This window comes from Pezoporus wallicus, unplaced genomic scaffold, assembly GCF_028554395.1.
Source record: "Pezoporus wallicus isolate ANWC-B61680 ecotype Strahan unplaced genomic scaffold, APGP_CSIRO_Pwel_v1 scaffold_2584, whole genome shotgun sequence".
NCBI classification, from domain to species: Eukaryota; Metazoa; Chordata; class Aves; order Psittaciformes; family Psittacidae; genus Pezoporus; species Pezoporus wallicus.
In genome coordinates this window covers 9,358,849-9,382,960 of record NW_026642851.1, presented here as the reverse complement: position 1 = coordinate 9,382,960, position 24,112 = coordinate 9,358,849, and the positions used below count along the sequence as shown (strand labels likewise).

The following is a 24,112-nucleotide window of genomic DNA, read 5'->3' as shown; positions in this document are numbered from 1 at the left end:
TAAGACTCTAAAGGGCTTGTTATGGTCCCTGCTAGTATGGCTCAGAGCACTGATAATGTGGAATTAACACATGGCCGCAGTCCAGACAGCTTCCTAATTTCTTTTGCTCTGCTGCAGAGCCGAAGGAAGATCCTTTTCTGAACTTACACCTAAGTGTTTCATCCTGTCCACAGCATCTGGGAAAGCCTCTCTCCACTTCATCCAGGCAGGACAAAAAGAGTTTGAAATGTGGCCTCCTCTGCTACAAAAAGCCAGGTCATTGCACCATCCTCATGTAGATGGTAATCGAGCAATTGATTGTGCCAGCCTGAGCAAAGAAGGGTGTAGGCTGTTGTGTGTCTGGGAAGGGGAATGACTTGGAACAGACCTGCCACCACTAAAGCGGTGTGTGTACCTGCACCTCACAGTCATGAGACCATGAGTCTGCCTTCATCATCTGTTAGCAAGCCTGTGAGTGTTCAAGCATGCAGGAAGAGCCGCCTCAGTGCAGATCGGTTGGATTTTGGCCCTGTACATTTATAGGCAGAAATGTCTTGCAAATCCTTCCTCTTCCCTGCTCTATGTATCCTCTTCTGCTCTGCCTTCCCATCTCTGTACCCTGCCCAACACAGGGGCTTGGGGCTGTATTTTGCTGCAGTCCCAGTCAGTCCTTGCCATCCCAGCCAGCTCGCACCCAGTGATGGCACTTGCTCTGCTGTAAAGTCGTGGGCTGGTTTGGACTACAACAGGCAGCAGGATGGTCCCACTCAACTTCCAACTCTCCCACCTTGAAAGGGAGCAGTGAGCTGCTTCACTACTGATTTTTCAGAGCAGTGAAGTCCCACCCTAAGTGAATCTTCTTTAAGTTGCCCAAGAGCTGGTAAAGCTTGATCTTAAGTTGCCTGTGCTGGAGTGCCCTGGTGACAGCAAAGATGGTTTGAAGCATGGCTCCTTTTTGAAGACAGCTGGCTGTGGGGGACACAGTTGGCCTCTTGCCTGCTATGCGGTAGCTGCAATTGCCCAGTAGCTTTGTCCCTAACTCGGGTTGCAGTACCCTCCACCAAAACTGCCTCTGCATTAACTGGCTTACAGTGAGAACTTGTCTCTCTAATCAGTGGCCTGAACTGTTCCCTTCTGCATTCAAGGGATTTACTTAGACTTGATGATTTTCCTAAATACTCTGCCCAGTGTTCAGAAGCATCCTGGTGCTGAGCTACAGCCTGTGCACAGCCCTCCACTGCCCGTGGAAGGGAAAGCCCCTCATTTCATTGCCGTACAAGCGGGATGGGAAGGGAATGGATACGGCCTGAGTGCCAGCAGTCCCTGCAGCGGTGCCTCCGCAATGGGTTAAGCGCTGTCTGAGCTGTGGTTGATTTCCTTGCTGGCGAGACAGGGACGTGACAACACAGGGTGGCTGCTGCAAGACGTGCAGGATGCAGTGTAGCTGAGGCCAGGAGTGGGTGTTTTTATGCTCACTCCCTGATGCAGATCATCACCACCACAAGCAGCAATTACCTGTTGGGTACAGTGCTGCCTTGCTGCCTGCTGCACGCCCAGTGACTGGGCAGGTTATTTATACAACTCCTGTCTGCCTCCAAGTTCCAGCAGATAATGAGGATGGGCTGTGGAGGCCGAGAGAAGCAGCAGCAGGAAGCAGTGCCAGAGCAGCTCCCATAGGTGTGTGCTGCAGGGCAGAGCAAGGCCATGGCCAAGGGCTGCTGCCAGGGACCCTGCCCAGGTGCACTATGGCTGCTGGGGGAGCAGCTTTTGCAGAGCTGCAGAGATCAGGTATTAGCAAGTTCCTGTTTTTCATTAAGTGTTGGATCCCTGGGCGATCTCAGACTGTAGAAAGTAGAATACACACTTGGAAAGTGGGGGACGTGCAATGTGGCAGAAGCTTTAGGAGGTTCTTCCCACCTAACTCAGCTGCTCACACACCGGGCTTCAGAGCCACCGCTTTCCTGCACCTGGAAGGGTCTGAGAAGTTCCCTTCAGCTGGATAGGGAACTGTTGTCACTCAGTGGTCCAGTGTGAGCGCTCTGCGCTGTGCCTTATGCATTGCTCCATCTTTGGAGCCACCCAGCTTGTCCCAGGCTTGCCTCAAAGTCTGGCACTGGCTCTGCAGGTACCTGGGTCCGTCACTGGCATGGCAGCGGTGGGGCTGGAACTCAGCAGGGCCCTGGTGGAATGAGGGTGTGTGTTGTGCTTATGAGGGGTGAGTTCATGTTTATGTCCTTTAATTACTCCTGGGATGCTCCATCTGAGGGGATCAGCCCTGAAATGACACTTCTAAGACACTTCCCATTTCACAAGGAGGAATAAAGCAAATACTTGGAGGTGGATGAGGTGGTGGCTCAGACAACCAAAGATTTGAGTGCTTCTGGGTTTGTTTTTTTTACTAGTTTTCTAACACGGAGTTCCAGCAATCGGCTTTTGTCCAAGTAAATCTGAAAGACCCCATTGTAAAATTAATACTTATGGATGGCTTTAATCTAGGGAAAATAAAGTCATTTTCTCTCCTGCTGGTTTAGTGCTCTCAGGCAAACCAACAGCTCAACAGCTAATTGAGACCATTATAAAAGTTACTAGTGACAAAATACAAAATATATAAGCATGCAGCCCTTTATTTTTTGTAAAGATCTTTGCTCATCATAGTTCTGTATATTACATTATGGTGTTATACAAATAAATTTATTTACAAAACCAGGAGCTATGCAAGCTTCTTGCTTTGTTTTTTTTCCTATTTGATTGATATCCATCTTTTTCAACCCTTCCCCATATATATTTTTAAGCATGCATAAAAATTAACTTTGGTGTGGTAAAACTACTCTATGTGCCCAGCCACATACAGTATTTATTTATAGATATTTATAGATATGTACAAAAGTTTGCCAGTATACAGAACAGTACTGAAGTGTACATTGTAAAATCCACAACGCAGTACATTAATGGGCTACCAGGTCTCAGGAAAAGAAACCGGAAGGAAAAGGGTGGATTTAGCTAAGGAAAAAGAAAAGAGTAATCAGCAACTACCTCTATGTGTGAAACAATTTATTATTATTATTTTTTTTTTCCTGGCTGGCAAATTCTTAAATATAATCTGAATGGCAGTGCAATAGGTTGAGTTGCCTCATACACACTCAGACCAGTCCGGTTCTGTGTCTTGTGTAGAGGTTTACTGTCCAGCATACTCCTTTCAAATGTACATTACAATAGTATCAAAATGTTTTGGCAAAAAGATCTCGAAAGGAACCATGACATTTGTTGACAAAAATAGAAATCTGTAACAAAGCTAAATAACACCAAAATAAAAGAAAAATAGTTTAGTTTCAGTTTTACAGTTGTGTATAATCACACTTTAGTATATCTCTGTTCACTTCTAGTCCCCATAATGAAAAATAGCTTTATACAAAACAACTTACTATATTTTTTTACCCATACATTTCCCCATGCTCGGTACACCGCCGTGCACACGCAGTCAAGCTCACTCACACACCTTCACACGTCACTGTAAGAGGTGCTGCCTATAGGAAGGAAACGCTCTTTTATCGTTACAACGGTAAGAGAGTTTTCCGAAAAGCTCCACTCTATCCTAGTGTAGTAACTCAGTGTTTAGCACGTGATTAGTATTAAGCCTCCAGCAATACAGCAAAACGGTTACATTCTCTGGTTAATAATATTGGCTGCGGGTTCTTTGAAACCGAACAAAAAGCCTTGGTGAGCTCGCAGGCGGGCTGTGCTCAGCCTTTAGGATGGCTCCTTGGCCGTGGATGGGGTGGACTTGCCGGCATTTCCGTTCTGTGCCTTGTAGCTGGTGAAGCTAGGTGTGTGGATTGTCCTGATGCTCTTCATACCTTGGTTGAGGGAAGTGAGAGAGGTAGAGGAGGGGGGGGAGGTAGAGGAGGAAGGAGGGGGAGCCCGGCCGTTCTGAGTCTGTAGTGAGAACGAGGGATGGTGACCTTTCCCTGGGTAAGTGGGGCTCTGGAACTTGGAGGAGCCGTTAGAGACGGAGGGGATGAGGGAGGTAGAGTAGGTTATGCGACCTGTCTGAGGACCGAGAAGGTTAGAGGAAGGAATGGAGGTTTTAGTGGGTGGGTTAAGAGGGTTAGAGCTGTCACCGCTAGAAGCAGGTGCTGAGCTGCTTTTCCCAGAAGTGGGAGAAAAGGCTGGGATCTTAGAAGCAGGTAAGGTAGGGGAAGTAGCCTTATAGTCCCCACCAGCTTTCTTAGCACTTCCATTAGCCTGCAAATAAAGACGGCAGGAGACAGTTTGTCAGAAAGCCAGTAACATGATAAACCAACAGGACCTGGGAAAATAGCCCTACAGAGAGTAAGAATTAACAGTTCAAGGCCTGAGCTAAGTCTTGCTGCCATGGACTGGACCTGGTAGAAAACCCAAAGTGCCCAACAAGGAGTGCATAGAAAGAGATAAAGAGACAACAAAGCGTTTGTGAGAAGGTGCAACCTAGGGGTTATAGACCGGTCACTACATCGGCCATGCTTCTGGGTTATTAACGTGTGAAGAGACATGTCCGGCCGCAGGGTTAATGTGCATCTACTGCCACCTATTACGCCAGTGGGTTAGTGTCCAAGGCCTCCTGTAAAGACTCTCTGAACAGAAGCATTCCCAGCTCTCCTAAGGAACCGCCGCATTGACCAAAGGGATAGTAAACACGTAGTTGGCATCTTAAAATTACAGATGAATACCACAGTTTAAAAACAAACCAAAACAGAAACAAACCAAAAAAGAGAAAACAAAAGAGCAGCAGGTGTTTTATTGCAGACATGCATGCACAAGCATGGTGAAAAGATCAGTAGATACTGTCATGCCCCCAGGATCCAGGACGTCCAGTTAGACCTCACTCAAAAGTCAGGCTTCCGATATTTGGTGTAATCTCAGTCAGTTACTGGAGGTTTTAAATAAACAAACAACACCAAATGTCCATCCAAACATGGGTTTAGGGTAAAACTACCTGTCTGTATTGGCGTGGGTCCTGCAGCTTGTGCTGTTTGCCTGCTTTCTCCATGCTTCCTTGCCTACTTTTTGAAGCCATAGGGACCGGCATCCGGCTTGTCTGGGAGGCAGCGCTGGAGCCCTGTGGAAACGAGTGGAGGGGCAGAGAGGGGAGACAAAGGAGGAGGAGTGATCAGAACCTGGGTGCTTGAGGAGGAGACTGCACACCATGCGCCAAAAACAAAGCCACAGTACTACATGCAGGGAAAGTTCAGGAGCTTCACACCGCAGGTGTTAATTCCCAGAATCAGATGGAGAAAACGGCTCAGCTACTGATCAGCCTGGATTTCATGTCAGTGACGCTTGTCATTTCACACAGCAGATTATTTGGCCCAGCTCCCCGGCATTTGCCCATCACCAATCAGCAGCAAAGATTAAAAACAACAAAATAAAACCAAACAACCAAACCGATGGTCTATTAGCTGTTAGACACCTCGTGGGGAGCCCAAACAAGCCACCTGAAAGGAAGCAAACCAATCACAAGACCCTTGTGTTTAATGGTGATTATTGCAGATTTTAGAAAGCAGCTGGAGGTTTGATTTCTCGGACTTAGGTACCTTACGTGCAGTGGCTGAGATTGACGGAGGGGGCTCTACGCCAGCAAGGCTCTCATCCAGCACTACAAGCTCTTGGGGTGGGGTCTCTGGTACTATCTGGGCAGAGAAGGGGACAGTGCTTCCCTCTGAGCTGAATGTGCTTTCAGGGACAGATTTTGGACTCATTTCACTGATGGTGTTTTCCAGCTGCTTTATGGTCTGCTCAAGGCTGTCTAGTGTTCGGTATGTGCTCTGGCGAATTTCATCCGTCCTAGACAGGGACACCGCAGCTCCCGGGGGTCCCTCGTGCTTCCCAGAAGGACTTTTGTCACTGTCCTCGCCCTGAGACCTGGTGATTTCAAATCTCTTTGCTTCCTTGTGCTGCTTCAGGGTCCCATCTTCCTCCTCCTCTTCATAGACCACAACCTGCAAGGTCTTCTTCCCAGTCTTGGTTCCTGTCCGTATCGCTTGCGTTAGAGCAGCCAGCTGCTTTTTAGGGAATTTGAACTTAAACTTTTTCTTGGAATCCTGCCTGCTTCCAAACTGGTCGGCAGAGTCCGAGCTGGCTTCTGTGCTTAGCCCATAGATCTGGCGGTATTTGTTGAAATTTGTCTTTGTGCTTTCCTCCTCTCCAGGAGGTTGGGTTTCCGTGGAGTCGGAGGAAGACTGAAGGTTAAACACGTACTGCTCATTGAGACAAGGAGCTGCTGAGTACTCTGTGATGGCTTTTCTGTCATTAACTACTGGTGGCTCTTCCTTCTGGCTCTCAGAGATTTCATGTGCTTCATTTTCTTCCTCCTCTTCCTCTTCTATCTTTTCATCTGTCATCATTTTCTCCAGCTCCTCATCGCACTCCTCAAAGATTGTAGAAAGCCTCTTGTACGCTGACCTAATATCCATTGGTTCATCAAAAATGATGATGACGGGTTTTTTGTCCAAACACACCACTGGCTCTTCACTGTCCGTGCTTTCCAGGGTACCCTTCTCCGACACCGCGTCCTTCCTTGCATCAATGTTCACTGTCTGCACATCTCCCCCTTTCCGGCTGACTATGTCGTGAACTTCCCCGCTCGACAGGACCTGGACGGCTGTTTTGGTAATCATGAAGGCGATGTTTTCTGTGGGTGGGTTGTCTTCACTTGGAGAGCTGGCCGGAGGAGAGTCTGCCTCTTCAGTGCTGCTCACACTGTTACTCCTGCACACTTTGGGTCTTAGCACAACCTGATTGTAGTTGACTGCAGAAGCTTCTTGCTCCTGCGAGGAAGGTTGAGGCCCCGGAGCTTCCTGTGTGTGCCTCATGAGAGGGGCAACGCTGCTGATGGGGATATACTTGCCCGCGCTCTGCAAGGCTTCATCCTGCGGCAGGTCCTGGTGAGCGTCTTGTGAGAGTCTGTAGCTTGGCTTTTGTTTTCCAGTTTCAACAGCTGGGAAATGGGAGCCTAAAATATCTTGAGCCCCTCTCCGTTTGTTATCCTCAGGCAAACTGACGCCAGACAGGCTTGCGTTCATGTTCTGAAGGCTTTTCTTAGAATAGTCTCTACTGTCTACAAACAAACCCTTGCTAAATGTAGGACTGTCATTCATTGAAAAGCCAATTTTCCTGTCATCTGTGCTGGATGAATCAGAACCCAATTCTTCTTCAGTTTTCCCTTCCCTCTTCTCTTTAGGATGGTCACTATCTGTGGGAGATCCTGTTGTAGCCCCATACACCTAAGGGGGAAAGTCGGATTACTCAGTTATTCAGGGCTGTCACCTTTACAGGACTTTTTTCTTTTCCCCCAAAATCAATCACCATATTCTCAGGGGAAGCGCAGACCTCATGAACTCACCACTCTGTGTACTGCTGCAGAGGCAGGGCTGAAGTTGGCATCCGATTCCTGCCTGTCTTTGCGCCAAAATTCCAGATTCTGGCAGAGCAGCTTGCAAAGTTACTGCTCTGTGCTCTATGCGTGTGGCCAGCACGGGTTGTCACCTAGGGCTTCTGTTTTAAGCAAGGCCTCCAGAATACGCGAAAGCACCCTCATTACCTTATTTCCAGCACAGAGCTACCTCAACCTGTTCACTTTCCAGGTAAAACCCCCCATATCCCTACTTTGTGTAAGACTGAAGTTGGAAAGATTCACAGCATCTGACTGAGTTCTGCTGGGACACGTCAAAGGGAGGCTGATGTGGAAGGGCTGACAGCAGGGCCCTGCAGCTGGCTAGCTCAGCAGAGAGCCAAATGCAAGAGTCTGGCTGGCCTTGAAAGAAAGTTGTGTACTGGCACAAGCTGATTGTCAAGCTCAACACTTTGCTGCTTCTAATGTTGCTCACACCTGAGCAGCAGTGCTCCGTCACAGTTAACAAACAGCATCACAGTCTGTGCGTTGTTTGCAAATCCTTTCTGCAGCTTTAAAGTACTCCTTCAAAATTATTAGCGGCACCCTCCAGCACCCATGGAGGTGCAGAATGAAACATTGAGCTACATTCATTTAGAGAAGCAACTCCAAACATCACACAGAGCAGTCATCCACTAGCTCAAAAGTAGTCTATTCCCAAAATGATGTCCCCTGGAGATGATGTTTCATAATACCAGGCTTTTCTTTGGGCCTTGGCTTGTTAAGTCATCATCAGGATGAGGGAATGACCTGAAGAGACACCATGCCTATGTATGTATAAGCAAGACAGAAAACTACAGTCAAAAGATGGCTCTCCGAGAAGGAAATGAATCCAGCCTGGAGTGCACGAAGGCATAAGCCAAAAGTATTACTGCTGACATTGCTTGAGACTAGAGGCTGACTTCTAACACACAAATTGTACTTATGTGAGCAGTGAGACATGCAGAAGATCAGTCAGGAGAGTCGCTCTCCCAGCTGAGGTGAATGAGTGATGGTACGGAAATCCACAGGTTGGCTGGTGCATGCACTCCCCACGCATACAAAGGTTCACAAAGCAGAGTTTCTATACCTCGTGCGGTATTTTCTTATACGATGTCTGAGGATTTTACAGAGGAAAACTTTACACACAATCAAAATGCAGGAGTGAGAAAGTCAGCAATAGACCAGAGTCACGCTTCATCTCTACAAAGGCTTACACTACCAGTAACACGGCTGTGCAGCTGCTCCAGATACCTTGACATCCCTCGTATTTCTAACTAAGGAGGAGCCATCGCACAAACCAGCCACAAGCAGTGAGGCATCAGTGGGCAGGCAGCCGCTGTCTGCACTTCATGCTGAGAGCTGGGATCAGAGCAAAACACCAGGGCTTGTGATCACCTCAGGCCCAGACTTGCTAAGTGGTAAACAAACAACTCCCAGTCCTGCTACATGTCCAAGCTCCCAGAATTAGGCCAGGACATTTAATGACACCTGCTGCCTGTGGATATGCTCACTCAGTGACTGAGTTCCCATTGCTCTGTATCTTTATTAGCCAGTTTTCTGTCCAAGCACCAGTGCCCCATCACGTAGGATCATCGTACAACATGGCTTATTTTAGCAACTGCTGCCATTCTACTAAAAAAATAAAAACACAACAAAAACCATTTCCTGTATGAGTTTATCATGACCATAAGGCTCCATATTTAAAGGCAACAAACACTCCGTCACGTCAGATGACAAAAACAGATCCCATCATTAATCTTAGTTTCCTGTACTCCGTGTTATTCACAGAAATAGCAGTTTATAGCAATTACTTGGCAGCACCTTTTGAAGAAACATGTGTGCCGCAGGATGTGCAGTGTCCTGAGCAGTGACCCAGGTTTTGGTGAAACAGTCTGATCTTCTCATTCTGACACCAGTGGTAATGAGGATGAACAGAGGTAGGTATTCACACTTCTTTTCCCCTCCGTAACGCTGTTTGTTAAACACTCCACAACAAAGCAATTTTTTCCCTTTTACTCATACCCTTGAACTTGCACCCTCTCCCAGCCAGGTGTTTACAGCTTTAGACCAAAGCTGCTGCTTGGGCAGCTCCAAGCCAAGTCCCTGTGTGCAATGCCCTGTCCTGGCAGCAGTACCTTCTGGCAGAGATACGGATTTGGATGCTAAAAACAGACCAGACACCACCATCTAGGTGTCACCTTGTGCTTTATAGCTGCAGTGCCCCGTGCAGATGCAGCTCACTGTGGTTAAGGCAGCTGAGGTTTTCTCTGCCTTGGAGACCTGGCAAAGCCATTTTCTCTCTCCCTGCCTCACCTTCTCTTAAATGAAATTGAAGTGCAATGTCTCGTATAAAATTCTTGGGAAGCTACTCATGATGCTACATCAGAGAAGGTGTTGCTGCTATTTCTGACCCGCAAACACACACAAAATGCCTAAAAAATTAAAATTCTGTGCCTGCATGACTGCCTACACCCAGCAATGATTCAATTCATTATTCTTAAACTTTATAAAAGAGGTGTGCAAAGGCAGAAACATCTGTCATTTTCTTCATCCTGCACATTGGCTGCCCACTAAGACCCATCAATCAGCTCAATTGGCAACTCCAGTCCAGACACAGCTGTGAAATTCACCCCAACTTGGCTCTAGCCCCAGACATGTGGCAACTCTTTTAAGTCCCATGACTGTAGAGTGAATATTGGGCATTAACCTTCAGAGTGAGGGCAAATTCAGCCCATTCACCTTGACTCTGTCTTCCAATAAACTGAACGTGACTTCTCAATATCTAGAAACTATTTATGGGACCAAAAAATTGAACAAAATAAAGCAGAAACTCTCTAAAGTGGCTCTTGAGACTGAGAGGAACCAGTAATTCTCCTCAAGACAAGAACATGCCTTAGGAGAGATGCTTCATCATCCATTGTCAGAACAGCACTGGAAGGATGTTCTCAGGAGTATGAGCATCTCTTTGGCAGAAACTGATGGATCCTCTTTTAATTGTGATTTCACAGCATCATATAACTTCATGCAACCATTGTACAACTGCTGATGAGACACATAATGCAGACCGATATAATGTTCCATATGGGCATTTCTGAGCCATACTGAGATAAAAGGAAGAAAACCACTGGGCAGTGGTGGGTGGGGTTAGAGAGAACAGGACACGAGATATAAGATTAGTTTTGAAGAAAAGAAGGTTATGCCAAGACTGGGTGGCATGTTTACAAATGCCACTTGTTACCTTCTTTTCCTTGTGATGCATTAAAGTCCCAGGCCTTATGTCTTTAACATGTGTATCATTTCTGGACTGTTCAGCATGACTGTTTGAGTTTACATCCATAAAAGAGCACTTCTGGAAAGCCTAGGAAATAAATACTGCAGGTTATCAGGAGACCAAGAGCTTTTACACAGGAATCTCTGGAGATGACCAACTACAAAGAGAGCATTTATTTTTAACATTCACAGCTCAATAATACTATCTACAAGCTCATGAAATAATAGAGATTTTAGAGTATCAGACTAAGAGAAACAGGGCATCCCTGCCAGTCTGCCAAGGTTGCACTTTAACTCATCACATTGACCTCAACACTCCCTGAAGGGAGATGAGCTTGATTTCTACTTTTACAGATGAGGAGATGAAGGCATACAGAGGTGATACAAACTTATCCAAACTCTGGACTTGTGACAATACCTACTGCCGAGTAGCTGATAATCATGGAAGAGCTACGTTAACTCCACTTATCCTCACACAAACCGCCTTTGACTTGGACACATGTCTTTGCCACAGTCTTCTGTAACACGCCAGATGCTGACAGTCCCAGCATATGGGCTTGTGGACCACGGTACCCCAGGGCACAGCCTGGACTTTTCATCCCTTCATCTTGCTATCTTCTTTCCATTTCTTTTGGGTTTATCTATCCAACTGGCTCCCACATCCAAAGTAGAAGAACTATGAGTGCCACCAGTGTGTAGTGCTGGCTGCAAGTGTGCATCACTGGCATTTCTGCAGGCCTGTACTGGCATGGTCTGCCTTTGGTGAGATGCACAGGCAGGACACATCTGCCAGCCAGAGGAATGAGGGAGGAGCGCTTACAGGAGTCAAACACACTGTGACATGCAAGATGATTATATTCTTATATCAGGTATTAGGGAAATGATTTAATTCCTGGCAACTGTCATTAAATTAATAGCCCTGATTACAAGTTAGAATCAGGCCTGTTCTTTAACTATTATACTCATATATATTGCATTTTTATGCAAAACCAGAAAAGCAACAATCATGAAAAAAATCCTGTGCAAAAATCAGGGTGTAGTTCCTTCTGCTTTTCCATTACATCCTATTTGTATACACTTACAGACCAGAGTACCTAAGATGACAGGGAACTATTAGAAAAAGTACTCTAGCTCCTCATAATACAAGATCATAGAATCATAGACTGGCTTGGGTTGGAAAGTACCTTAAGATCACCTAGTTCCAACCCCCCTGCCATAGGCAGAAACACCTCACCCTAGACCATGTCTCTGAAGGCTCTGTCAACCTGGCCTTGAACACTGCCAAGGATGGAGCATTTATCACTTCTTTGGGCAACCTGCTCCAGTGCCTCACCACCCTCATAGTAAGGTATAGACTTTCTGCAGCTTAGCCATGTATGAGACCAGTGATGTGTTTCTGAGTTACGCATGCCAAAGGCATACTTAAAGTCCTTTAGACTTTAAGTGACAAAGAATACACTATTTCCCTTGGTAATTTGTTTATTTACCACCTTTGCTCAGCAATATCTATGACAGTGTCCAAATACAGTTTACACTACAGCAGCTGATTACTGATTATTATTATGCCCTTTTCTGCTAGATTAAAAAGGTACTTCCCGTGAAGGTACCTCCATATTTTATTCAAGCGTCTTCTGAACTTTCACATTCTTAACAGCCTTTTCAAATGGGACATGCACGCACACTTAGTCATGGATGCAGCAGCCCAGTGCTGATCTCACTGATCCTGTACTCAGAGATAAAAACACTCCCTCTTCTCACATCTAACCCAAAGCAGACGCTAACTTGTTACTGCAACTCCTATTTCTTTCCAAGACACGCAGTTGTGGTCTGGCCTGTATTTTGTTGTTCTGCATGTGGACTTTGTATTTCAGTGAATGTATTACTACCATTAAGTGATTGCTATCATCTCCCTGCTCTCATACTTTACTAGTTTAAATTAAACTGATATAAACAGTAAGGATTTGAAACTTATTTCCAGGCTGTTGATGAAAATACAGTGACACTGGGCCTGTAGCTGATTCCTATGGGACCTGACTAAATACCTGCACCAAGAGCAGCATTTTCAGAGTCAGACAGCTCTCAATTGTCCTATGATAGGTTTTGGGTTATTTATACTCTGTGATGCCAGACTTTTATCAGAATGTTGTATAATATTTGATTAAATGAACGACTTACTTACAAAAATGTTTATAGGGATACAATTCACTTTAAGCAGTCAAACCTGTTGCCTGATCAGAGAGTGTTTGCTTTGACAGATCTGTGTTCGATTACATTGTGTTTACGATAATAACCATTCACACCTGTCCTTCAGTTCTTCACTGATGGAATCCCATAAGTGATTTTCCATTATCCTGCCTGTGACTGGTATCAGACTAATGAGCCTCTTGCTCCTGGATCTTGCCCTTTCTAAAAGATGGTACTCCGTCAACCTTCTAAAGTATACCTGCTATTTTGGTATTGGTTTAAAAAGAGCATTGCTTGTGTCCAAAAGTAGTGTAGCTCATTCCTTATTGAGCTACCTTAGCTCCACTCAGCCCCTCGTTTCCAGACCTTAACCTCCACTTCACTGTCACCAGTTGCAATGCAACCAGGTTGCTTTCTGAGAGACAGGAGAGGATGAGAGAGTTTCACTGTCCCCAGCTCTCCTGTTGCTCTACCTATTAACATACAAATGGGGGGATAAGGGTCAAGTGCTGCTCTCGCTCCCTGCAAACCAGCTACTTGAAGGACCGATGGTTGAGAGCTGAGCAAAGGGGCACCCACCACATGTAACAGTTACTAGTGCTTAATATCCATGTCTCCTGTGCTGCACACGCTCCCTAGGCAGCATCAAGCTCTCCTTTTGGCAGCTGGACAGCAGGAATCATCTCGTATCGTGTCAATGCTCTGAAACACCCCAGCATCAGAAATTATAGCCAGTTAAGCTGATCCACATCTCCTTTCCTCATATGGGCAAGGAAGAGGGCAGAAGGTGCCCCTGGGAAGCTGGAGCTCTCTAATGGTAGGTTAAATAGTTGGCTTTTACTGCAGCATCGCCATCACTGAACTAAATCAGCTTATGCACTATCAAGTGAAGGACCAGCAAGAAAACACTACTTTTATGCCACTGGCAGAATAATGTACCAGTTACACAACAGCGAACAGCAAATGATTCATGTTCAAACACTTTGAGAAACACTGGACCCTAGCACAGAACAAGTGAGCACAGCCCTCCAGGAGAAGACCCCATATTCTCTGTTCCCATCAATGTTAACACAAATGATGGGCTCTCAACACCTGGCATGAAGCAAGAAATGCTAGGCCAGGGACAGCCACACCAGATGATAGATGCACACCAGTATTTTAATGTCCCACCTATGTGTGTAAGATCCTGCAGTGACCGCCACTGCATTCTTGGTCACTCTCTCAGCTCCAGACCTCTTGAACAAAATCTGGGGGGTGCTTACAGAATGTGCACCTCCCAGTGCAATAAAGTGGGATCATGTGAAACTGGCAGATCTAGTTTCCTTCATGCTCTGAGCTAGAAATTGTGCTGAGGCCTTGAAGTGATATTAGGTACAAATGATTTCATGTCTTCCTGCCTCCATCACGGCAGCACTGGAAATACGTGATCCTTAATGTCCTTTCCAACCCAAACCATTCTATGATTCTCTGTGCAGCCCAGAAGGCATACCTGTAATTCTGCCATTATTTTATCTCCTTCTTCTTCCTCTTCATCTTTTGCAGCTGATGCTACAGCATGCCCTGTGCTCCGAGACAATGCCTGATCCTCTTTGGGAGCTTTGGGTTGTGCTATTTGCCCAATGTCTTCACTGCATTCCTACAAGGGGATGAGAAAGCACAGACAGACAACAGGCTTGAGCCCTCCTGATGCAAGCAAATGCAGGAAAATTCAACACTACTGCAATTCACCCATTGCAATGTCCCTCTTCCTTTTTAAGAAGACTGCTACTTCATCAGTTCAAAACCAACCAGTATTGCTGATGGGATAGGATGTTCACAGATTAAAAGGCTTCCTATCCTGGACTTCCCTCTGCTTCGTTCAGAGAACAGAACAGATGGGGAAAGGAAGCCCACAGAAACTAATTCGCAGCATTTCTGTTAAAACGCTCTCAAATCTGAGCTGATTATCCCCATCTGTATAAGGCATGCTTTTTTTGTTTTTAATCTTCTTACCACTCCAAATGAAAGCAGCCTGTGGCTTGCCTTCTACACTGCTAGGAGATACGAGCAGCAAGACTCCTGTAAACAGAACTAATAAAACCTTACTTGCTCATTTGGCCTAACAGCAGTTTTTCCTGGTAAGCAGTTTCAGTATCTCTCCAGGATGTAAGCTCTGTCTCAACTTATTTTGTGGTTTGCAGGCACAGCCCAAGCCTGGGAATGTGTCTCTGTGCCAGCCACTCATCAACAGTGTGATTGCCTAGAGTCTGAATCATCAAACCTTGCCAGCAGCAGCTTCTTTTCTGGGTGCATAGATGACATCTCCTGATCTCGTTGTGGTTAGTCCTGACCCTGGCAGGTAACTGCGCCGTGGAGGTGGAGGAGGTGGAGACTTGGTCAGCCTGTCATTATCCTGCTCTCCATCAGGAACTTCTTCTGCAAGTAAACAGAGCAGCACAAAGTGAGCACAGGTGAAGGAGGGGGGTAAGTATTTGCATCCCTGCCTCAACTGTAAAGGAGAAAAATATCTTAAAGGGTCCAGATTCTGAATATATATGAATAGAAACACATTTTGGCTTCAAGTGGAACTGCCTCAAGTGGAAGTGAACAGTGCTGCACTCGTACAAAGGAACTGGGGTCACTTCACCCAGAAAACTTCAGCAAAACTGTCTTCCATACCCCCGTGACTTGGTTTCAGCCCTTGGTGTAAAAGTGTGATAGCTGAGCGCACATTTGTAAATCAATCCCTTGCAAAGAAGTATGTAAAGTACAGGTCCAGCTGGGTACTTGGTTACAAACAGTACTCCACAGTCTCCTTTGAAAGCGTGGCAACAAACCTAGACACCAAATGCGGAGGCCACTCACTGTTGTCAGCAATTCTGAAGCACCCAGCACACACTTCTGCTCTGCCTGGGAGGTGCTGCCAGCAAATTGCTAAGAAAGGAGCTGAGGAGTTTTGTCCATCCTATAGCTGGACAAAACTAGCTAAATTCACACAAAGGCTGAAAGGGAAAATGTGAACACTGCTATAGAGATGCCACCTCTGAAGTTCATACTCCTCTTGCCCCAGAGCAGGGCAGGGGAACACCAGGAACAACTGCACTTTCTCCTCTCCTAAGACAGCATTTATTTTCACTTTACTTACTACTAACTATCCCAGGAATGCACAGTTTTGCCTTTGAATTGCAATATAAGAGGCCTACATATATTTTGCTAGCCTGTGAAGATTCAAATACCAAATACAACAGCTGAGCAGAACCAGCCCTTGCTTTCTGAGGAGACTCTTCCCAGGGAATACCAGTTTCTCAAACTGTCACCTCCCTGCACACACACGACGCTTCCCATCCAGCTGCCACTTTCTCTTCCCAGTGTCACTGGATGGCATTTTTACCAGAAGCAGCATTACCCGGCTCATGACCTGTCCTTTTGTACTTCTGGTCACAGGCCAAGCATCACACATGGCAACAGCCACCATTTTCACACTGCTGTTTACAATGTTTGTTTTCAAGAGCAAGAGAACGACCTTTCTGCAGCTACTCAGTGTTACATAAACAGCTGGAACAAATATAATCCAGAACGATAAAACCTCCTGCTTCTGTGATTACCCAGCTGTTTAGGGCTAAGTGCTCCCTCTAGGCAAGTTATTGCATAACTATACACTCCTGGGGCTGTGTCAGGTTTCTTCAGTATGCTGCCTGACCCCTGGGGCTGGATGGAGCCCTTGTCTGACCCAGCTTCATCTTTGCTCCCTTCTTAGATCAAATGTTCCTTGAAGCCACTTAAGCTTAAAGAAATGCTCTGTTGTATTATCTCCTTCTCTGGTTATCTGGCACTCACTTGATGATTGCAAGGTGAGTGAAATTCCAGGTGCACTTTACATTAAGCCACTTTGGCCAATTCACACCATTTTTTTTGCAGCATCAGATACACTTCTACCAGCCCAAGGCAGTATCTGCTGCTGTAAAATTAGACTAATTCTCTAAGATGGTGTTTAGCAGACTATGATGTAGGGCCTGTGCGAATTCCTACTCATTTGAATGGGCTCAACTCATTTAGTTTTTCTCACACTTACTAAGCACAAGTCTGTATGAGGGACATGGGGGCCACAAAGAGAGACTGATTCCTGACATCTCTTTAACATCTGTGAGACATTCATCCCTGTCCATCTTCAAAAGGGGAAACAAAAGGGAGAAATACGGGCAACAGAAATTTTCAGTGAGTGTGGCAGGAACACAGGGTATCAAAGGCTAATCCCCCTCACATCCTTTAGCTGGAGTCATTAAGGAGAGGTTGTGATGGGGTTTGCTCACAGACAACACAATGACACTGGGCAAGGCAAAACTTCAAAGCTGGATTTTTGTTTTCTTTACTAAATGATTAGATTTCCCCAATCTAAATGGGAAGGAAACAAAAGCCGAAACAAAAGCCAAAAAACTTGGGAGAAAAAAACTTTAGGAAAAAACCTGATTCAAATGCATTTTTTTCTTATGGTTGGGGACTTGTAGCATATTTAAAGAGGGAGGAGTAAATGGACATGTACAACTTGCTGAGTCCAAGACTACCCAAGAACAAAAAAGTTACTTCATGGAACCTTCTTTGGTGCCAAAGGGCTAAGCACTTCTGTTAACAAAATGGGAGTTGTTCATTGCCAGCTGTTCCACTGAACCAAAACATTCTTCAACACCGAGCTGAAGCATTCTTCAACAGGCACAGACAGACTGGAATTAATTTCTCCCACTGTACAAATTTCTACTTGCACCAAAAGAATCTATCACGTCTTAAAAAGATCTCAAAATAGTAACGCCTGCCTTGAGGCAGCCTTTGTAGTCAGAGAAGCAAACTGTCTTTAATGGAAGCTACCGATCACTCAGCACGTGCAAAATCAGAGCATTCTCACATATGAAGGCACAAAGACAGATGAAGGAGCCCACTTTCTAACGTGCATGCTAGAGAGAGTCCCCATATTTTTCATTGAATAACCCTGATAAAAAAAGGTGAGTTGAAGTAAAGACATTAAATAAGTATTTACAGAATCATCTGCAAAATTGCACAAAGTGTGTAATTTTACATTGTTTTGTTCTTTGCAGGGTTAAAAAACAAAGTTTCTTAACTGGATTCTGTTTCGAGAATGGCTGAGACAACATATTCTGGCAATGTGATCTACCTGGGTTCTGCAGTGAAGGCAACAGAGGACTTCCTTTGCTAATTTATGGCCAAAATATCTTATGCACTGTGTGCGTACGTAGGTGGCCTCTCTTTCCTGATGTTGCTCAGCGTTCTAGTCTACAGCACACTAATATTGCAAACATATCTTGAACCGTAGAAGAGTTGGGTGGCATGTGAGAAATTTAGTTAGATATTAAAGTTTTGCTGTTCCCTTATTTATGTTACTATTACAGGGTTCATTATGCACAACAGAAGGCAAATGTCTCAATCTCATCAGATTTCTCCTTAAATCTGCTGGCTACACACTGTGCAGCATTCTAGAAGTGGATTAGTTAACTACACCAGTTAGTTAGCAAACTTCTCCGTTACTGTGCTCTGCACTTTTTAAGATGTCACAGCTCACTGCACCCATGTGGTATGCATTTTCAGTCACTTTTATGCCACACACACATTATAGAAGACAACCGTGTTGATCAATAGGCAGTAACCTGACTGAATACTCCCAGAACTCTAAAATTATTTCATGAGGTTCAACAGAGATTTATTTTGTTTGTTTGAAACATCCAAGGGCCACAACTTGCCAATGTCAAAGATGCGCCCAGACCAAAATGCTGGATCTGGAAAAAGCCCTATGAATCCTACATGAATTTCTGTACACAAGCCCCAGGGCATTGCTTTTCAGCTATTTACAACTTCGGCATGCCAATGCCTTGGCTGCAGCATGCAGCCGTGGTCTCCACAGCTCCAGAATGACACAGGGGAGTTAGAGAAGGGCAACTGAAACTAGCCAAGGGAGGAAGCAGCTGGCATAGATGTAGGGACCAGAAAGGCTGCAAATTGGAAGCCTGGAGCCTGTGGGGCAGGCTGAAACCTCCAGGATATGATCAAGGTTATTCACTGCCTTCATGATTTTATAAAGGGAATGCAAAGCTGTTGTTTGCCAAATTGCAGAGTATTAGAACTCTGGGGATCTCAATGAAGCTGGTATGAGATCAGTTTAAAATAGACGAAAGAAAGCTCCTACACAAGATGGGAAGCTTGTTGCCACAGCAGTGGGGATGCAAATGGTATAAGAAGGTATAGAGGAATAAAGGAATAAAAGGTCCATAACGGATACGAAAAGGAGGAGGTTGGGATATTCCCCTTAATACCAACTGGGAATGCTGGGGAAGTACCCGCAGACTGCTGAAAGTGGCCTTCCTGGTTGCAATTGCTAACTTTGATTGCTGTTCTACCCACACAATGCAAGTTAGTCTTTCCTTTTGAAGGAGATTCTTACGTATTCAAAGATAGATACCTTTTTAATTTCTCAGCCTTTACTTCCTCATGCTAAACAAAACTAGTTCTTTCTTTTTTGTTCCCCAGAGATGATGCTTTTTTTAGAGCTCTGGTCATCATCGCTGTCCTCTTGACTCCCTCCTATTTGTTCAGTCTTCCTTGAAGTCCAAAACATTGAGTCTGGGAATTTCTATGGAAGAGCTCACCACTTCTGAGCAGATCCATGTGTCTTGTAGATATTCCTGTTCATTTCATTATGTTTGCTTGGGTTTTGCTACAGGGTCACAGCCTGACTCACATTCAACTTGAAACTCTGTATCTGTAAAGAGCCAGAATGCTTACTGTGAATGTTGCTCTCGTTCATTCCTACATATCTATCCACTTCCTGAAGAGAACTTTGCTATGTAGCATCACAGGTCATTTTCAGACCTCTGAGGAACTCATTCAAAACATTGGTTGTATTTATAGTTTAAGACTATGAAGTTAGCAAGGATCATTAAGTACAAATAGTCCCATTTTCCACTTAGGTTCAATGACTTCTATAAGCAGGTCTTGATTCATGCACACAGCTTGTGCCTGAGCAGCCCTTCAGAAAGAAACACAGTATTGCTTGAAGATCTGAAGTGGCAGAGAATCCCATATGTTCATAATTAAACTTTAGTGATAAGTTACTCTGAATGTTAAAATTTGACAGCTAACTTTTAATGTGGCTTTTTCTAGCTTCAGCTTTCAGTTGCTGGAACTTGGAACACTTTCTGCAAAGTTAAAAGGCCTCCCTACCCTCAGAAACCTCAGGCGTGTCTTGATCTTCTTTTGGTAACAAATCTGTCTACAAAAGAGTTTTTTATGTTTCTGATGGTACAATCATCTGCGTTCAATCTTTTTGTGGTTCTTTCCAGAGCTCTCTGTAATGCTAAACTATTAAGTGCATAACTGAACACAGTACATTAGATATAGATATAGTACAGTATCTCTGTCAAAAGCAAAGTGTACTCTTACTCTCCTGCTAATGCAGAGTCTTTATATCCAGAGGACAAATTCTCTCAGTTGCAATATGGAGAAATCTGTCTTCAGCTGGTTACCCACACTGGCACTGGAAAAATCACTGTGCATAGGACTGCATTATTCCTCAGAAACATACTCACAGCTACGATCAAGAACACAGAAATCTGCAAACTGAAACCATTCTAGAAGGTAGGAAAAATATAACATCTTTCCAGATATGCAGTTCTTTAGCATCATTTATTCTAGCAAACCTTACCTGAGACATCTAGCTTTTCCAATGCATCCCCTTTTGGCAGGGCTGCTGGCTGTGGAGGCATCTCCAAGTTAGGAATTGACTTCATTATATTGGCTTGGGCCTCTTCCAAGAGCTTTTCAAATTCCTTCCCATTATAGTGATCGAGGTTTTGTCTTTTCTCTTCCCATTTCTTTTCAGCTTTCTAGACAAAAAATAGTAAAACATCTCTTTATTTCTCTGATTCCTGTTGTGATCACTTATTTTAAAAAGAAATAAAAAATCCATATGGAAACATTCTAGGTAAATACGGATAGATTCTTACAGCTATAATCAGCAACTAGAGGAATTAACACTAATTGTACACTGGTTCTGACTTGCGTTGTGCTAGAGATGGCACAAATACATGACTGACAGTGGCCACTGCTCACTAAAGGAACAAAGGCAAAATTTAAATCTCGGTCACTCTTTTACTGTATCACACTGGTGATTAAAGTGCATGTCTGTAATAAGACATGAGAGTTCATTTGTGGATTTTCTCAATACCTCTGTGTGTGAAACCACTGGAACTTTACACTCTTTCATTTTTACCTCTCGATAATGAGGGATATGAAGATTTAAAGAATGAATGAAATCCACGGATGCAAGTGTTGCCAGAAATAAGGTATTCTAAAAAAGATTTTTACTTTCTAATTTTTTTATAAAGGTTAGTTAAAAAACACCGTTACGCATTTTGATTGCATGTTATTATCCTGTTGCATTTAAGATCAGAGGGTATCTTCAGGAATGCATGGTGTAGTCAGGGGTTAAGCATTTAGGTCCCCAGAAAGCATTTTAAAAATCCCACCTGCAGTCTCACGAATGAGACTGGGAGCTCAGACCCAAAGAGAGGACAACTGTTTGAGTGGAATACACCATACCTCAATTGACACAGCTCGGTTTCTGGTACTTGCATTGTGAATTTCCTCAATGAAAAGACTTTGCATGGTGGTGCCATTGACAGAGACCTGTGGTGCTGGTGTGGTTGGTGTGGGCTGGGATCCTGTTGCAGGCTCTTGCAGGGGAGCTGGTGGGGTGGCTGAGGGGTGGCCATCCGCTGGCACACCTTCGCTGTGGCTAGCTGCAGTGGGTGAACCCTGGGCATGGTTGACCAGTGCTGAGGAGTGCTGAGACTGATGGATGACAACAGGCGAGCTCTGCACATGATGGACTGTCATTGCAGAGAAGGGGATGACTTCTGACTTGACCGATGACACCTGGGACTCTGATGTGAGGTTTTGCTGTGCATGTCCCTGGGCATGCTTGAACTCCTCCTGGTTTTTCAGAGTCTCAGCTGCAGTGGTCTTTTCCATAGTAGAGTATTGCATGGCTTGGGATGGATCCACACCCCGCAGCAGTCCTTCTGTAACATGTCTGCCCAGCCAAATTGAACACAACAGCACGACACATGGTTAGCAAACAGGCAAGTCATGAGCAATAATTAACAATGAACTTTTGCAAGGGAAAAACCTGTATCAAAAATATCCAAATGGGGGGTTTTCTTCCTGATCCTCTCAGTTGTGTGATTTTACAGATTTCTCTCAGTCAAGGATTCAGAGTTTTAAAGAGGCCACTCTAATTAGGATGTTTATGCCTTTTGAAATGTTTACAGGCCTTCATGGATGTACTAGCACGTTTTGACCAAACCATGAGTTACAGTGGGTTATTTTAGAGGGATAATGGAAATCAGGTGACTTAAAGTTTATATGCTGCATGTAGCTAACAACATGCTCCTGGACTATTAGCACAGAAAGTAGGATATGAGGCAGCAGTCTGCCAAATGCCAAAACAAAGCCTTCAAATGATACTTCATGAAGGTCTTGTCTGTGAAGAGTTTGCAGTAGGATGAGCTGAGGATGTAGTCAACTATTTCTGGCAGCTAGCTGTGAAATGACTGAGCTTCAGATTGTAACTAGCCAACAGATGCCATCAGTTTTTCCATTACTGAAACAGACTTTATGAGGCTTAATACATAATTTCACTGCAAAAAAGCTTTTGGTAAAGCTTTCGCATACATAACTTATTGCATTGTTTTCTTTTTTTCCAAACAGGGTGAGACAGGAAATAACTGCAGTAATTTTTAAGAAAAGGAGACTAATATGAAAGGATATAGATGTTTATCTACATGGAAAAATAAATGATTGCTCTTGTAAGACCTGTTACATAAACCATTTTATCCATCTGCCAGTACTGGCACATCCATTTTACATATGCTCCAGGATATATGGAAACAATGAGAATCCTACATTCCTTAGAATAATGCTTATGAGTTACATTTTCTAGTAATTGAAGTAAAATTGCGACCACCACCACTGACAGTTTGGCCTGATCCACTGGTTTTGAGTACGAAATTATTAATCCAACGCCTACTGCTTCATATAAATCAGCAGTCATTTGTTGCTCATATATTCTGACAAACATAGCTAAAACTGCCTTTAGTGGACACAAATGTTATCTAATATTTCAAATTAGATGCATACATTGCAGAGAACAGAATAAAGAATTTGCATGAATTCAAAGGCATATTGAAAAATATTTCTTTCTTTCAGAAGGTTTAGGGTACCTTTATCCCCTTAGAATCTTTTCTGGTTTTGTTTCTTACTGTTACATTTTTGGGGATGCATGTTTCAGTCTCAGGGAATATTTCTGTTAGTTTCGATTGCAGTGATGGCCTACAGTTAATTAGCTCACACATGGGAGTGATGCCACTCTGCAAGCTTTCCCATCCAGGTACTTCGCAAATCTGGAAGTCTTGAGTTCAGAGGGAGATAGTTGACTGAAAATCATAAGATCTTGATGACTGGGCCTCTTGGTCAGAACAGAACCACTGCATGGAGCACAGGAAAGACTAGTTTGATTTCCCTTGAGGGGGCTCTAGAAAGAGTCTATAAAATACCACATGGAAATTGCCTGATAAGAGGGGGAGAACCCAAGCCCAGAAGCTGTTTTAGCACTGCTTAAGGAAATGCTTTAGCCTTGAGGAAGGAAAAAGACAAAACAAAAATCCCATCTCACCTCCTGAGCATGGTGAGGATATCGGTCATGCTGCGCACACGTTTCAGCAAGCTGTCAAGCTTGTGTGGCTCTTCCTTTAGGAACCTCACGGCTTCTACCTCAATCCGGAGGATTGCACGCATTTTATTCTGCAATGTTGGGAACTCTCCTGCAAAGATAACACCTGTGAAGCTCAAGAGGAAATGATAAAAGCCCTGGGACAAATGCATGATGGGGTAAATGTCAAATAGTTGAATGCCTTCCTCTCTACAGGGGCCATGCAACAAGCTCCTTAATTCCCACTTTGTATCTTTTTGGAAGTGAGTTAATGCTCCCAGATTAAAGGCAAAAAACTGTTCTCAGCCACCGTGGTTAAAAGAAAAGAACCAAAAGTGCAAAGGAGAAGTACATACCTTTCAGGGTGGCAACAGCTTCTCCCACTTGACGCAAAAGAAAGGCTCCATCTTCAACATCTTTCAGTGTAACTGCCTTGCTGGAAGCACTGGAGTCCTTCTTCAGGTCCTCAACAAATGCCTCCAGCTCACTGGCAAAACAAAAAAAGTGGCCATGAAATGTAA

The 24,112-nt window shown here is 44.4% G+C and overlaps 1 protein-coding gene across 15 annotated transcripts in view; it reads right to left on the bottom strand.

The window, feature by feature from the left end:
- Positions 1–2,585: 2,585 nt before the first annotated feature.
- The window catches only part of KIAA1217 (KIAA1217 ortholog), a 374,037-nt gene continuing 352,510 nt past the window's right edge, over positions 2,586–24,112 (bottom strand). For 10 of the 15 annotated variants that reach the window (XM_057432470.1, XM_057432469.1, XM_057432463.1 and 7 more), the window contains 10 exons: positions 23,948–24,078; positions 23,556–23,703; positions 21,422–21,914; positions 20,526–20,706; positions 15,102–15,256; positions 14,331–14,477; positions 10,626–10,745; positions 5,550–7,238; positions 4,952–5,074; positions 2,586–4,221 (listed from right to left, as the gene is read on the bottom strand). In XM_057432470.1, coding sequence (XP_057288453.1) covers positions 3,727–4,221; positions 4,952–5,074; positions 5,550–7,238; positions 10,626–10,745; positions 14,331–14,477; positions 15,102–15,256; positions 20,526–20,706; positions 21,422–21,914; positions 23,556–23,703; positions 23,948–24,078 — 3,682 coding nt within the window. In that variant the 3' untranslated portion in view covers positions 2,586–3,726. Of the gene's footprint in view, positions 4,222–4,726; positions 5,075–5,549; positions 7,239–10,625; positions 10,746–14,330; positions 14,478–15,101; positions 15,257–20,525; positions 20,707–21,421; positions 21,915–23,555; positions 23,704–23,947; positions 24,079–24,112 lie in introns of those variants that run through there. The other 5 variants (XM_057432464.1, XM_057432467.1, XM_057432477.1 and 2 more) reach the window with 5 other exon arrangements.